Source organism: Neopsephotus bourkii, unplaced genomic scaffold, assembly GCF_033783945.1.
Source record: "Neopsephotus bourkii isolate Nb327-2 ecotype Australia unplaced genomic scaffold, CSIRO-AGI_Nbou_v1 NB_1493, whole genome shotgun sequence".
Lineage (NCBI taxonomy): Eukaryota > Metazoa > Chordata > Aves > Psittaciformes > Psittacidae > Neopsephotus > Neopsephotus bourkii.
This window is the reverse complement of record NW_026901969.1, coordinates 5,488,705-5,504,999: the sequence shown is the minus strand read 5'-3', so window position 1 is coordinate 5,504,999 and position 16,295 is coordinate 5,488,705. Positions and strand designations below refer to the sequence as shown.

The window sequence follows — 16,295 nt, the reverse complement described above, 5'->3', positions numbered from 1 at the left end:
AAGATAGCAGCTCTCTGTCATCCACGCTCAATGCATTTAGGCACTCTCCATAGACTAATGTCATATGGCCTCCTTCTGCCTCTGTGGTGTCCCAGACAGTACCAATTCTCACTTTAATTAGTAACAGGATGTTCTGAGACTTACTATCTCCATTTAAAAGTCATTACAAATGAGACCTATGCCTTGGACCCCTTAGGGTGAAACCCTGAATATGCTGCTGAAATGACAAATTTGGAATTGCATTGTCTGTATTACAAAAATTATAAATATAGGGCAACTTTTATTTATATTCAGCTCTTTATAAACACAGATGCAACCAAAGAGCAGAATAACATACTGCATTTCCTTTCTTACAAAGACATACTAAAGTAATATCATCCATAGCCATTTCTGGCACACATATTGCTGACAAAGTTATAACATCACATTGCAAATAATATTATTTTTCTTCACTGGGAAAATTATGAAGCTAATTAGCACCATGTTTAGACCATTTTCCAAAAAACCTTTCTTTGCAGGATCAAAAACCACATACATATCTGATAGGATCAATTGGAGTAAGTGGAAAAACAAAGTGGGATGTTTTAGATGGTGTAATCAGACGTCTCTTTAAGGTAAGACACTGAAAAAATAGCTCAACTATTAACTTAATTTCACTTCAGAAAAATCTGTATTCTTTGGGTTATCTTACCTAATTTTTGTTTTGTTTTTTGATATGTCACTAACACCACTATTAAACTTTATTTGTAATTTTGATGTTCATTTTTCATTACTTTTCTCTATTGAATGTGACTGCAAATATCTCCTTGTCAAGTGACTTCATCTGTACTGAAATATTTTCCAAGCTATTTTCATTCAATAACCATTTTTATTTTTTATGTCTTATGTTTTCATGTAACTTCAGGAATATATTTTCCGAGTGGATCCAACTACTAGCCTGGGTTTAAGCTCTGAATGCATTGCTAGCTATTGTATAGGGGATGTAATTAGAGCCCATAGCCTAGAAGTGCCTGAACTGCTGCCTTGTGGATATCTGGTTGGAGATAATAATGTCATCACTGTGAATCTGAAAGGTAAAACCCCAAGAATATTTTTGCCGATAATATAGAATTCTTCACTGTAGTCCCCCATCTCTTCATACGTTCTTTCTCACACCTGACCTTTCTGTATTTTGTCTCAGGTTCAAGGGCACATTTATCACATAAACTCTGTATGACATTGTACAAGACCTAACGCAGTGTGGCATTTTGAGGCCGATCTAAGAATATCTATGTCCTCTGCCTGACTGCCAAATCACAACAAAGTACACATTTCTGACTATAGAAAAAAAAAACCAAAACAAACCAAAACAAAAAAAAAAAAAAAACTAAGCCAAAACCAAAAACCCAAAAAAGAGATTAAGATGAGAAAAATTTATACCTCACCCAGTTATGCAGGAAAAAGCTGTAGGGATTTGCTGTTGGAGGGGAAGGGTGCCTTGAGAAGAACTATGCATATATATATATATATATGTGACAGCCGGTAACCCTGTGGCTGTCACTTTAACCTTTTTTTGTCATGGTTGCCTGTAGTGTCTGAAACATATATCTTTGCCTCACTGAGCCTTCTCTTCACATTTACTTTGATTTTAACTCTCCCACCCATCTTGTGCCACTCAATGTGTAATTTTTTTGGCACTGTGGAAGGATATAAGCATTTCCACAGAAATGAAGCCCTTCATAGGAATTTGATTTAGGCAATCAATACCTTACTTTGAGCATAACACCATCAGGTGCTGGCCAAACCCATACCTACCTTAGCAAGGATGAAAACAGGCCATTTTCCTTTTCTTTTGTTCCCAGGAGTGGAAGAAAACAGTTTGGACAGTTTTGTGTTTGACACGTTAATTCCTAAGCCAATTACCCAGAGGTACTTTAATTTACTGATGGAGCATCGCAGAATAATTCTGTCGGGACCCAGTGGCACAGGAAAGACCTATTTAGCTAACAGGCTGGCTGAATATATTATAACTAAATCTGGCAGAAAAAAAACTGAGGATGCAATCGCAACTTTTAATGTAGATCACAAGTCAAGCAAGGTAAGTTACAGTTGGAAAGATAACCTATTGCCCAATTCATAGTGATGATGCAAAGCAGATCCTATTAATTGGCATACTGTTTTGTTACTCAGTTCTCATTTCCTCCTATAGAATTCAGTCTCAAATCCCAGTGAGGAACACGGACAAGATCTTTCTGTTCTAAACAAAACAGTGAAGTACTGTGAGGGAATTTTCTCTTGCTTGAGGAAACCCATGATAGGGATAGCTGCAGTCAAGTTCCTATATAGATTAAATTTGTAGATTGCAATTCCTTTGTCAGAAAGCTAGATATGAAGTAATACTAGTCTAACTTGCTTTTTATAGGGATATTATCAGTTTATTGTTAGCAAATAATTCAGAATGGGGATCACTATCTTGGGTTCAGCTTCTTAGTCAGCACTGGATAAATACAACTGCTGCCACTGTTTCTGGAGTGCGTTGGTCAGAAAGTTGACCATAATAAAATTGTGCCATGCATCATGCCACATTCCCAGTGATTTACATTGTTCAGATTATCAAGCTAGCATGGCTACCAAGCTAGCCACAGATATTACTATTCATTTCCTGTCTTAAATTGGGTATACTCCTAACTTGGTACCCAGGGAAAAGAGAATGAAAGGTTTTGCCCAGAGCTTTTTGATTTGCACAGAACATAATGAATATTAGCATAATATAAGAAGGAAGAACATACAGATCCCAAAGGGGCAAGAGTACCATTCCAGTAAAAACACTGCTTTTCACTGTCTTTATACAGTGGATTTGTGATGACATTTACTTTGTCAGGGAATGTGTTTATCTTTTATTTTTAAACCACATACATTTATAATGATAATTGTTCCACAAAAGAGCAAGCTTTTGAATTTCTGGTCAATTGCTTGTTTGGGGTTTTGTTTGCGGTTTTGATATTCTTTTTTCCTTTTCCTTTGTTTCTATTAAGTTTTATATGGAACTTTTGAGTTTGTAGTAAAAAAGAAAAACCAACATTGTGAAATACCACGTGTTTGAATTATACAGATAGTGCTATTCCATGGAAGGAACCCATGCTGTTACCCTAGAGACATCTGATCATAAAAAGCAAAAAAAAAACATAATCTTTCTTGAAATAAAAGATTCCATGTCCGCATTAAAGAGAAATGATTCTGCTATCCCTGATCCAGAAAGTAAAATGGCAATAGGAGCTTTGTTCATAATACTAGCATTCCTAGCACTGACAAAATTAGATACCCTAGAGATACAGCTGTAAAACTTGACTAATCCAGACCCTCAAGGGCAACAGTGTTGAGAAAAACATCAAATGTTTTGATTATAGAAAGCTCTCTTTTACTCCAGTGCTAAACTGCAGCCAGACAGATAGCTGTGAGAAAAAAGAATTTACCCAGTAAATTTTATTATGAGGTGTGATATAGTATCCCCAAAAGGTCAAACAGATTTTCAGTGAGTGGTGAAAGGCTATATCTAAAGGAACAGTTCAGTATGCTTGAATAGTGCGATAATTTCGGGGGGAACTGCTATATAAATGGCATATTTTATTGCAAGCTATTTTCCTCTTGATCAGATATTTTATCAGCAGGTTTCTAAGGAATGCTTCAGTCACTTGCCTTACATTTAGTGCCTTTGTTTTTCCCAACATGTGGCTTCAGTGTTGCTCTGAGAAGCAGGCCTTCCTGCATGTGCTGATCCAGCTGAATTACCCATAGTTCATCCTCTTTAGCTTTCTGAAAATCTTTTCCACTGAAATTTTATCTCTGGTCTAACTGGATTTATATTTTCTGTATTGTTTTGGTTTGGTTTTTGTTTTGTTAATTCTGCTGAAGGATCTGCGACAATATCTAGCAAACCTAGCTGAGCAATGCAGTGCTGACAACAATGGTGCTGACCTCCCTGTGGTCATAATACTTGATAACCTCCACCACATCAGTTCACTTAGTGACATCTTCAATGGTTTCCTCAACTGTAAATATAATAAATGGTAGGTGGTATCTCCTGTCCCCTTTCATACATCTTTTGCAATTAAAACAGTAAAAGTTATTTGTTATTTTGCAAATTCAAATGTGGAAACTTAAGACTCCCATAGGCTGTCAGCAAAGCCCTTATATGTTTCAGTGATTTTAATCCTCTTCAGCCAGACACTTAGGTGTCTGCTTCCTTTATTTATAAGACTCCCATGCATCTCAGTGAGATAAAAACATGCTGTAGAATTTATGAATGTACTTAAATGCTTGACTGAATTAGGGTCTTATCCTTTTCACCCTGTCAGATCACACTAGCTCATTACTACCATAAGGACAGCTTATGGGAGAGTAAGAAGAAATGCCTTTTATATTAGTGGAATCTGGAATGCGTGGGAACCCATGAACAGTGCCATGCAGAAGCATCTGTATATCAGGCAGACTTGCACTTCCTACAGTTTGCCTGCAGCAGTGCAGAAGTATGAAGTTTGCTGACTGTTACTGCCAAGAAAGAATAAAAATAATGTTCTCTGTAACTTTAACTGGCCTATAACATTGGCTATTTCTTCTGTTAAAGTGCCATCATAGGGACTTCCCTTCCTAAAACCACTGCATGCTGTGTCTTAATCCATGAGATTCACTGGCTTCTGAAATTAAAACTCCAAGTCTACTGCAAAATTATGAGGTACATGAGGACAGGGTTGCCTCATTTATTTTTTTAATACAGATGAGTAGTAGTAAACTACAGATGTGCAGAGAGGGAAATCATACAGAATAAACATTAAAAAGGGCACCTCAGAAATATTTTAAATCTAAGACTATAATGCATTGATTGGCCTAGTGCAGATAAGAATATTTTCTGAATATCTGAATGGATTCTCCATCAAAAAAACCCCACTACTGCTTTTCTCTTTTCAGTCCCTATATTATTGGAACCATGAACCAGGGAGTCTCTTCTTCACCAAATCTGGAGCTACATCATAATTTCAGGTACATTCACTCTGTATTTGCTGTGGCTAAGTTTGCCCAGTTCCCTGCTTCTCAGCCCATTTCTTCAGAAAACATTGATCTTGTATCTCATCACAGCAAGGTATTTCACCTTCTGTCTTTCCTGTATTGATGGGTCTGTAAATGGTGTTGGAGAATGATGAAGGAAATAAGTAGATACTTTCCAGCATCTGTAACAAGTTGTTGAAGACAATTGCATTCTTGCATTCCATTTGTCTTCAGCAAATTTGTCTTCAAATACTAGTGTATTGAATTATCTTCAAATACTAGTGTATTGAATTCCTGCTGAAACTGTAATGATTGTGGTGTAGGAGTGGGTCATAATATAGTTTATTGGAGCTGTTTTATACTTCCTGACTAATAAAACTCAGAGGCTTTTGACATTACTTTCATCTGTATGTTATAAGAAGAAATTTTGTATTTGCTACTCATTGTGGCTTGACATTTATGCTTTCTACCCAGGTGGGTGCTATGTGCTAATCACACAGAGCCTATTAAAGGTTTCTTGGGCAGATATCTGAGAAGAAAACTGATTGAGACTGAAATAGAAAGGAGCATGCGCAATAATGAGCTCATCAAAATCATTGACTGGATCCCCAAAACATGGCATCATCTCAACAGCTTTTTAGAAACACACAGCTCTTCAGATGTAACCATTGGTGAGTCTGTTGGTGCAGTGCTTTGAAATAAGGATTCAGGCTGGACATTTTACAGATTTGTGAAGGATATATTATGTTTTTAAAAGTTGTCATCTCTCAGTGTGAAGTATAACATCAGTATGGGGAATTTGTCTGGCTGCCAGCAAGACTGAAATGAAAATGGAAAGTTTAATGAGAGAGTATGTATTTCCTGGTGCCTGGTACTTCTGCCTCGGTTACTAATGACTTTTAAAGTAAAGTATCATAAATTTACAAAACTTACTTCAATAGGAACTTTCCTAAGATTTTTTTAACCCTGCTTTCACACTGCAATATAATTCCAGCAATAAAAACACTTGGACTTCAGGTATTTTAGTGGAACAGTTATGTTAGCAAAGAAATCACCTTTTTATATAGCTTTGCTTGTAAAACTTGTGTTAATCAGGCCCTAGAACTGGATAAAGAGACACCAGTTCATTTTTAATGAAAATAAATACTATTTTAATTCTGTGAAGTTTATTTTTAGTGTGTTCCCTAGTTCTACTTTTTTTAATGCACAACTTGATTTGCCAGGTCCCCGCCTCTTCCTCCCTTGTCCTATGGATGTTGATGGCTCCAGAGTGTGGTTCACAGACCTCTGGAACTATTCCCTGGTGCCATATCTTCTGGAAGCTGTGAGAGAAGGACTTCAGGTATTTCATTTGTTTCCCAGAATTATTTTTTTTTTAATTCATTTCATAGGTTTTCTCTAAGCTACTTTTAACCAATGCATTTAAGTATGAAGGCTGTTCCATTTGGAAGAAGAAAATTCATTGAGGGATTATAGAAATCAGCCTTGACCCCCTTTTGACCTACTCTTGTTCTGATGTATAATTTGCCTTTGCCTACTCCAACACTGGCATGTCTTGTATTTTACAAAAAGAGTTTCTCCTCTGTGACTGGAGGAAGGTTGTTCCTTTACCACTGTTTAGAGTTCCTAGCAACACTAAATACAGCTGAGACTGACTCCCTGAGTCAAGGCAGTCTCAGTCTATTTCCTCATGGAAGAGTGAATAGCCTATACACTGGTGCAAGAAAATAGCTTTTGTCTGTATAAGCCTCTACCACCTATGTACACATGTAGGCACACAGGCTTGTGGGGGAAAGCTTGTGAACAAGAATATTTTCACCATTCAGGTAAAGAAAAGAAAAGTTTGCCTAACCAGATTGAGATAATTTACTCTTTGGACCTGCTGAACATGAAGGTCTGTCCTTGCCCTTACATCTTGCAACCCTGCTTGTATTTCCATAGTTTTCTTTTTCCTTTTTTTTTCTTTCTTTGCATGGGTTAAGGTACCTTCTGACTGTAATTCTCATTTTGGATAACAGTGCCATCAGATCACTGTGCTTCACAGTTTGGTCTATCCTGTCCTTTTTCCAGAGCTAGGTGTTAGCAGCAGTTCCACTGAATGTCAATGAACCATTAAAATTTCTTCTACTTTAATAGAAAGAGGGCTACAGATAGATTTGCTTGTGGATAGCACTGTGAGCTGTCCATATAGGTTAAGGTATGAGACCACACCACGGTTTTGGAGCAGATCTAAATCTTGATATAAATCCTTTCTTCTTTGTTTCTTTTTTTTTTTTTTTTTTTAGTCTTAATTGGCTTTCTCCCTTTTCTTTCATGCACTGCAATTCTATGTGCTTTGAAAAAGATACTTTGTGGAAAATCAGTTTTTTAGTTTTTTGCCATACATGACAGTGAAAGAAATGACTGCACAGTGCAGAGGGGATTGTGAACTAGTCAAAGAACTGCATAAGCAGCTGCAGTTTCTTTATCACCTTGTATTGACATAGTCATATAGTGATGCAGTGGAGGTTTAGAATCTTGTCTGTTGAATATCTCAAGCTTTCCTAAAACTGCTTATCTCTTTGGGAATTATATAGTGTTTATGCCTTGTGCAAAAACCTGCCAAATATCTGATAGAACAGCTACAGTGAGATTCAGTGCCTTTTTAGACCAGCTATAAAATTGCAGTGATATTCTTCTTCCTCATATTTTCCCAAGTATACAGAGTACCTACTTAAATGAAAACTTCAATTCTGGAGCAGAAGATGGCAGCATATAGAAGAAATATGTTCTTTCATGACACATTCCAATTTTTAGCAGCTTTGGATGGCTTCCATTGAGTAACTTTATTAATAATAAACAGAAATCTTTTACATGTTATAATTAGATGTTCTTAGAACCAGAGGTGGGTAGAAAATGCCTTTCTAGCCTGGTACTTTGCAAAATCACTTGTCAGACACAGAACTTACAAGCCTTGCTCCAAATTCCAGGAAAGATTTCATCACTGTTAGTCTCAGATGAGGGTAAGTGCTGCCTACAGCCTGCAGTTAGCTTGCTACCTCCCTGAGAAATATTTCCTCTTGGCTTGTTTAGGCAGATCACTGTTATAGCAGCCTAGCCTCAGTGTAGGGCAGAAGGAGTCGGAGTATCTTTGTGCATAATATGGGGAACTTGGCTCCCTAACCTGGAGCTCTGATTCAGCAAGTGCCTGGGAGCAGGTGTTGCAGTGATAAGCACAACTCATCTCTGTGGTTTTAGCAACTAAAATCCTTCACTGTTCTACTCCCTTTAGGAGTCTAAATGCTCCATGAATGTATGCCCTGCCAATATTATGCTGTTCCTTGGATTGCATGAGGCTGTTTGAGCTGAGGAAAATCACAGAAAGCCCCGCTGAATGGCTCCCCATCCCAACATGTCATTGTAGCTAAAGGAAATCTGTAAATCGGCAACCAAGAGGCTCTCAGTTAACATGTTGCTTGTGAACAGCAGTGCAAGGGGTACATTTTAGTGAAAAAGCTACCAGACCTAAACTTGTAGTATTCATATTATACAGTATTTCCTTGCTCTGTCCTGTTTCAGAAGCATTTTTGTGCTTTATAGTGAGGAAATCCTGTCTTTTGTGAATTTCTTCTCTTAATCTTACAAAAGATCTCAAACTAAGGTATGGACAGGTGTCTGCTTCTGCAGCCCATTTTGCTAGGAGAAGAGAACAATCTGTACTGGCACTTCCTAGTTCACTTCAAACAAAATCCAGTTTACTTGAATGTTTTATATAGGTCTGAGTTTCACTGATATGCCTTAAGCATATTACTTGAAGGTCTCATTTCACATTGTTATCAGGAATTTGTGGCTCCCACTGTTGCCTACAAATATCACTAATTATGGAGTGTTTTTTTCAACTTTCAGCTACTCTGTATTGAAGGAGCATTAATGGAGATGAGGACTTTTGAATATCATATATCCAAGTGCTGAGCACATCTGAAAGTAGACCAGTTACTAAAATGGTGCAGATGGTTTTGATTTTATTTTTTTTTTTTGCTGTTACAACTGGTGCTGAAAACACTGTAATATGTACTCTTACCTGTGTTATATCCATAATATAGATGTATGGTAAGAGGGCACCCTGGGAGGATCCCTCCAAGTGGGTAGCTGACACCTATCCGTGGAGCTCTGCATCTCTACAGCATGAGTGGCCATCACTACTTCAGTTAAGACCAGAAGATGTTGGTTATGAAGGCTATGCATCAGCAAAGGAAGGAACAACCTCAAAGCATGTTCCACAGACTGACACAGAGGGGGATCCCTTGGTAAGTTTTAAAGTTTTGGGAAAAAGCTTTTCAGTATATATTTTATTGTCACATGTTAAGTTTTACACTGTACAGCAAAAACAACTGTCTACTTGATCCAAAATGGGATTTTGAAATGAATCCTGCTACAATTTTTTAAAAATGTTGAAAATAAAAGGAAAATCTAGCAGGAAGGCAGGTAATATGCCCCTAAATTGTTTTCGTTTTCCATCTGCCCCATAAAGTATTTGGTTTTCATCATCATAATGTTTGGGAACCATTTTTCAGCAACCTATTAATCAGTTTATTCTAAAAACACCTTACCAGGCTGAACAGCCCTTCATCTACATTCTACAAGTGAAGGACTGAGAAAAACACATTATCTAACTTGTCTATCATAAAGAATTTAGTGGAAATGCAAATTAGACAGCCATCTTTCCTTTCCTCAGAACATTTCAAGATAACCAGTGACTGAATAACAGTCTTAATGTAAAAGGTTTGCAAGTGTGGTAGTATTAAAAGATAAGAAGTTGATTTCCCTCAATGCCATGTATTGTTTTATTTAAATATGATCCCAAATGTCTGGGTATACCATTGTCTCCTTGATAATGGACTATTAAATTGCATATATTGAACTGCTATTGTTGTATAGTGCTTTCTCTATAGACTGCCTTTATCACAACTCAAAATGCCATTTTAGAGGATTGTACTTCTGGAAGTACAGCAGCCCTTGAAAAAGGGAATTTTTCAGAGGAAAATGCATTTAACTCTTCTCAGTGCTAAGAAAATGACTCCACAGCCTCACTGAGGAGTTTGGTATCCAAAACCAGATCTTGCATCCTGAAGAAGTGTAGAAAATCACCTCATTTGATCACCTGTCTCTTATTCCATAAGCTTTGGGGTAACTGACCCTGTGATGTGGGCTGCCAGTGAGTGTATTGGCCAGGCTTCTAGCACATATGCATACTATGAAAATACTTGGGCAGCTCAAGTTCAGTGTCCCATCACCCTTGCTCCCTGCACACTGGAATCAGTATCTGTATCTGGCTAAATATCAGTGGCTTGAGACTTGTGAATGGAGGGCTTCTCCTAACTCCCACTGAAGCTCACAGGGGGACAGACACTGCACTTGTGGAAACAGGACGTGCCACATGCAGGCTGTACTGCATAGCCATCGCATGAATTCTCAAGCATAAATACCCATTAAACCTTCAGCAAGGGCTATCTCATAGTATTAAAGGGCATTAAACACTGTTCAATACCTAGAGAAATCTTCGCAAGCTGTGCGGGCTGAAACCACAGAGATGCAAGGATTACTGAGCACACTTGCAAAAGGGGCTTAACACACAAACACACGAGCATACCGCTTTTTCTTTGGTGTTTCATTGCCTGCTTTTCTTGTAATGACAGCATATTTTTTCCTTGAAAAACACTAAAGCAATGTCAACATTTCTTGCAGCTCTGAACATGCTGGCAGAAGCGGATATTTAATAAATTAAATCCTGATCATTACACAGACTTAGGCATCAAGCATCCAAGTAATTATATGTGGCTTAATGCTGCTTTCTGATGATTTTTTCAGATGGGTTTCAGGTTATAATAAACCTGAATTGTGTGGGTGCTCTCCTCTCATGGGTAGGAGGATCTGTTGCTGCTCTTCTGCTGAGGTCAGCCCCTCAACAACAGATGGGACTCTTATGAAGCAACTGGCCTCAGTTCACCCCTCATCTGCTCCCTCCCCATCTCTCACTTATAGAGGGGGTATGATAGTGTGGTTATGTTTTCCATTGCTTTTCCAATGTAGCGTGTCTACACCATCCAAAAATTATCTGGAAGCTTGACCGTCTCCAAATATGGGCCCAGATGTCCAGCTGTGATATGGCTTACTTCCCCTGCTGCTGTTGCAGCTGCAGCCATTCTCACCCCTGAATTAAAGAGTTATTAGGCAGCTCCATTGTATCCCTCTGGCTCTTCAGACCTTTAAACTTCTATTTAAAGACCACAAGGCAATGAGAAGGGTGCCAGAAAGAGCTGCTGACACCCTGCCCTTTCTGAAAACCTTTTGTATGGTCCCCTCAGCTAGATACCAGCACACCTCATACAGCAAGGGAGCTTAATTAAATTTTAACACAGTCACTGCAGCATTAAATGAGACGAGATTGTGTAAACATCGCTTTCTTTTTTCAGATGAATATGCTAATGCGGCTTCAAGAGGCAGCCAACTACTCGAGTGCACAAAGCTGTGACAGCGATAGCACCAGCCACCACGATGACATTTTGGATTCATCCCTTGAATCAACTCTCTGAAAGGGACAAACCTTGGTGGAGGATTATGGTAAAATCTGTTTCCACTAGACCACTGCCAGTATTAAAGCAGCACGCCGAGGTCCCCGAGTGAGAATGGTGTGTTGTAGGTAGGCAGGAGACCTAACTCTGCAAAGTCAGGAAGAAAAATTGAAGTGGAAAGCTTGAATTAGTTTAATTTCAAGGCATTTCAATACCTATGGAGCCAAGTGAGACTCCGTTTCTCAACTGGAAAGGGCCCTAGATCAAGGGCATCTAAGCAGATTGCACATGTGTTAGCCAAACTGGAATATTTTTTTTTTCTGTTTTCCTCCTCCTCTCTCTCTGTCTCTCTCTCTCTCTCTCTCTGTCTCTGTACAAGTTTACAGTGCAACTTCTTCTGGTTTTGGGGTTTTCTTTTTCCTTTAGTTTACCCTGAGGCACTGCATGAAAAATGCAGTCTTCTAATTCTCTTCTAACCTCTGTTGTGCCACATGGTGCTGGTCACAGGGCTGCAGTGGTGTTTGTGTTGTACGCTACTGCCCATTCCAAAATGAGTCAAAGATGATGATAGTAACTCAGAAAGCACAAGCAGTATTGTGCAATCACCAGAAAACATGACTGTGATATGCTGGATAAGTGCCAATTTAATTCTAACTGCCATGGTCACGGTGATGCGCTCCATCAAGTTTTTAGTATACAAGTCACAGATTTTATAAAGTTGTTTTTACCACAAAGGTCTTTTTTAACCACCTGCCCACTCCTTAACAACAGTTTTATACCAATTATTAACCAACACTGATTAAAGGCTTCTTAGGGCTTCATTTGTTTGAGCCTTTTCAGTGAAAGAAGGAACATTTCTTATGGTGCTGTCTCACTGCCTTAAAACAGATTTCTAGAACAGTTTTACAGTTGGTTTAATTCCTAAACCATTGGTAATTTACACTGTTTTTTTTTCTTCATTTACTAATGAGAAAATGTCAGTTAACACAGTAGCCTCATATCTGTATATCATGATTTTTTAAAGTAATGGATAGGAGAAAGAACAGTTGCTATATAATATTTTTATCTTGTGAATAGATTGCTCTGCCTACCCTCAGAAATATACAAGGAACCCAAACCCACTTCCACTGCCACCTAAATGCTGAGAAAATCGGCTCAAATCCATTTGGTCCCATGGAATGGAATTTTTGGAGGACAGATGTTTTGAATATTTATCCAGCAGAGCTGGATGCACTTGATGCAGCATGAGCACAAATATATGGGTTTTTCTTTTTCCTTTTTCTAGTTTTAGCATGTTGTTTTGATTGCTATTGTTGTACATGAAGAATTCAGCATAAAAGAACACTGAAGCAGTGATGTCCACTGTGGAAGAGGAAGAGTTTATACTGTAAAAGTGGGTTGGTTTTGCACAGTCTACTGGGTGGGTATTGTAAATATTGGAAAAGAAAAAAAAAAGAAAAAAAAAAAAAAGCCTTGCACAAATCAATCTGAAAGCAAACAAACGAACAAAAATAATGTATTTTATTCTGTTGGTGTTAAGAGATGTTTCACTTGCTGAGATTTCCTGTATGTTGCAAACAAATACAGAATGCAAACCTTAAAAGCTGTTATTACCCAGTGTGTTTGTCCTGTATTTACAGTTGTTATGACTATGCAGGAGCTATCAATGCTACAGTCAGCATGTTTCAATACCTATACAAAGCCAATACATTTTTTTTGGGGGGGGGGGTGGGGAAACCAACTGAAAACATTTTAAGTGCATATGTCACAGCAGGCTATGAACAGATTGCGTTCAAACTGCTCAGAATAATCGGAAATGCTCTTTTACCACAAGAAGGGTCTGGTTAAAATAGGTGCATATTAACAAGAAGGTACCTAAGGGCTTTGGCATTGTGTAGACATGCACTGTACACCTCCATGGATGTTACCTTCAGGATGTTTTTGGTGCTATTAACTCTGTGGCCACCCTGTGGTCACTTGCTGTAAAACAAAGATAAATGCAGTTTCCAAATGGCACTGAGCTGCATCACTGAATCTAGAGGTTCCTACACGGTGCTATTGCCCTAATAAAACTCTTAACTGATTTTATGCATATAGGATTCAGTCAGACCAACATCCTTCCTCCCCAAATCTGGATCCATTTCAGATGCAAAATGTCAATCATACACCTTGACTGAGTCAAAGAACTAAAGGAGAGCTGCTCTTTCCTGTACCTGTGCTCTGAGCAAACCTGCAGATCTTTCCCTGCCATATTTAATACACAAACACACGATATTACTATATACAAAACTTCCTGCAATACATCTCAGTGAGTCCACCTAGTTTACAACTCAGAAATTGTTTGTGAAACATTTGTCTGTACACATTTTATATTTTGTACATTTTTGTTGTAACATATCATGTACATAGACAGAAACAGTGAAATAAATCATCTGAAAAGTTTTGTAGTCTTTGTAAAGCCCTAATAATAAGTATTTGGTGTCATCGGACTTAACTGGATGATGTATTTTCTATTGGTTTATTGTTCCTCTAGCTTGTAAACCAGCTTGCGTATATTTTTTTGCAGGTGTGCACACTGTATCTGTCTAAATTATTACTTTGCCATTAAAGTGGAATTATTTATTGAAAACACAGTCTGGTATTTTTGCAGTCAGGACCACTTAACCGTTAAATACTATTTCAAATATAAAAACATATAAACAAACAGACAAACTGAAGGATGTGTTTTTCTGCATTCAGCAGAACTAATCTCTGTAGAAACAAAATCAAGTACTGTTTCTAGTTCTGGTGATTCAGTATGATTTTTGAATGTTTGTTTCCATGGTGGGAACAAGTTGTGCAGTTCAGAAACAACTTTATAATCTCCCCCTCTCAAGATTGTGTTTACATACAAGTTTAATGCTTTCAGTGGTGCTTTATCTGTACAAAACTAGTGCAGTATTGTGCCTGATTTTCAGACTTGAAGGGCTTAAAGCTACTTCCTCAGCAGATATATGTCAATATGATTTAACAGAACCCAAAGAAAACTAATTATATTAGTCAGCTAATCACAGACTTTGAGGACAGAAGGGATCATTATCCTGCAAGCTGTAACACCTCAGCTCTAGGCCTCAGCAGCAGGTCTGTAATTTTTTCCTGAAATTGTCACATCCCTGGAAAGACCTTTAGACATAACAGTATGGAGTAGAAGCTCCAGCACCTCGCTGCCAATGTGACTAGCTGTTCACTGGGAAGGGAGGGCTTTTTTAAGGGCTTTATTTGCAGTTAGATCTTACATATTTCTTTCTTTTCAAGGGAAGCATACCCCAAACTGTATTTTGTTATGCCTTTTCCTCCTATACTACGAAGCCAACCACAATCAAAAACACCTTTTGCATTTAAGTAATAGTCTTCCTTGCTTTTCTTTTTATAAGACAAGCTGCTTGCTCTCTCAGCTTTTCATGGTAAGGCATGCCTTTCAGACCTCAACACATTTTTTGCAGGAACTTCTGACTACTTTTTTTGATTTGTCAGAGTCCTTTCTGAAGTGGGGGGTATCAGAACTGCACACAGTATTCCTGTGATGATTTTACTTTTGCTATAAACAGAACTAATACCACCTTCCTACTCCCACTTGATATTTTCCCTGCTTAGGCTTCAAGGTTGACATTCACTCTCTAATTGCATCATCCTACTGCAGGCTCATGTTCAGTTAATTATCTACCAAGATCCTGACTTCTTTTCATGTTGCATCATTTTGAAATACTTTGTCCTACCCTCTCTATAAACTATGCTCTTTGTTCCTTAGATGTATGATTGCAGATATATCTATATTAAACCAGGATATTCAAATCAGCCCATCCCACCAAATGATACAGATCATTCCCTACAGTCAGAACTGGTCTAATTTGCTACTCCACCAGCTTCCCTGACTTCCAAAAATTGCTAACCATCATCTTCCTTTGTCTTACAGTTTGTAGGTAAAGGTAGTTTTGTCAAGAACAGACTCCTGTTGAAGGACCCTCCATGAAGATTTCTATTTTACGGCTATATTGTTGGGTAACTTATACCATGGGTATTCCAGTTGAAGTGGGTATGAATATCAGAATGTCATACAAAATCGTGTGTGTATAGTATCATAGGAAATATGAGTTACATGGCTTGTCTGTCACTGTAGATCTCCAAGGATGAATTAGGTTAGTTTCTGTAGAAAATTACATATGTAGAGCTCATCTTACACAGAAAGGGAAATAGACTAGATGACTTTAGCAATCTCAGTGTGGTTTTCCTTTAATTCAGTGCTGCAGCCTTTGAACACTACCCAGCTGCCATTACTTAAGGGAGAAGATTATATGAAATTTAATTGTCATACTCATTCAGTGTCTACTGTCTCAGCTTATCTATGTTAGCCTTCATCTGGAGATCTGCCTGGTGAATGCCCAAGTTCCCAAGACAAAAACAGGAATGGGATAGTGAAGCCTTGGGAACAAAAGTGTTTTTAGCACAGTACTTGATACATTGCTTTTGATTACAAAACCTCATTTTTTGTACTATCATTAAATAACCATTGTGTTTCTCAGCACGCAGTACTTTTTCTTGATAACTGAATAATGTCACAGAAATTAAATGCTACCACTAAGTTTGGCAATGCAAGAGCTACAGATGCACTATCATGGGAGAAATATATCACCTGGTAATAATACTAGTAGCAGAAAATAGAATCCGTCATGAAAGATAAATGAA

The 16,295-nt window shown here is 38.0% G+C and overlaps 1 protein-coding gene across 11 annotated transcripts in view; it reads left to right on the top strand.

Moving 5' to 3' along the window:
* NAV3 (neuron navigator 3) overlaps positions 1-13,294 on the top strand; it is a 547,859-nt gene extending 534,565 nt beyond the window's left edge. For all 11 annotated transcript variants that reach the window (XM_061369391.1, XM_061369392.1, XM_061369388.1 and 8 more), the window contains 9 exons: positions 519-614; positions 905-1,073; positions 1,842-2,077; positions 3,892-4,046; positions 4,945-5,016; positions 5,497-5,693; positions 6,246-6,364; positions 9,105-9,308; positions 11,475-13,294. In XM_061369391.1, coding sequence (XP_061225375.1) covers positions 519-614; positions 905-1,073; positions 1,842-2,077; positions 3,892-4,046; positions 4,945-5,016; positions 5,497-5,693; positions 6,246-6,364; positions 9,105-9,308; positions 11,475-11,594 — 1,368 coding nt within the window. In that variant the 3' untranslated portion in view covers positions 11,595-13,294. The remainder of the gene's footprint in view (positions 1-518; positions 615-904; positions 1,074-1,841; positions 2,078-3,891; positions 4,047-4,944; positions 5,017-5,496; positions 5,694-6,245; positions 6,365-9,104; positions 9,309-11,474) is intronic.
* Positions 13,295-16,295: the final 3,001 nt, after the last annotated feature.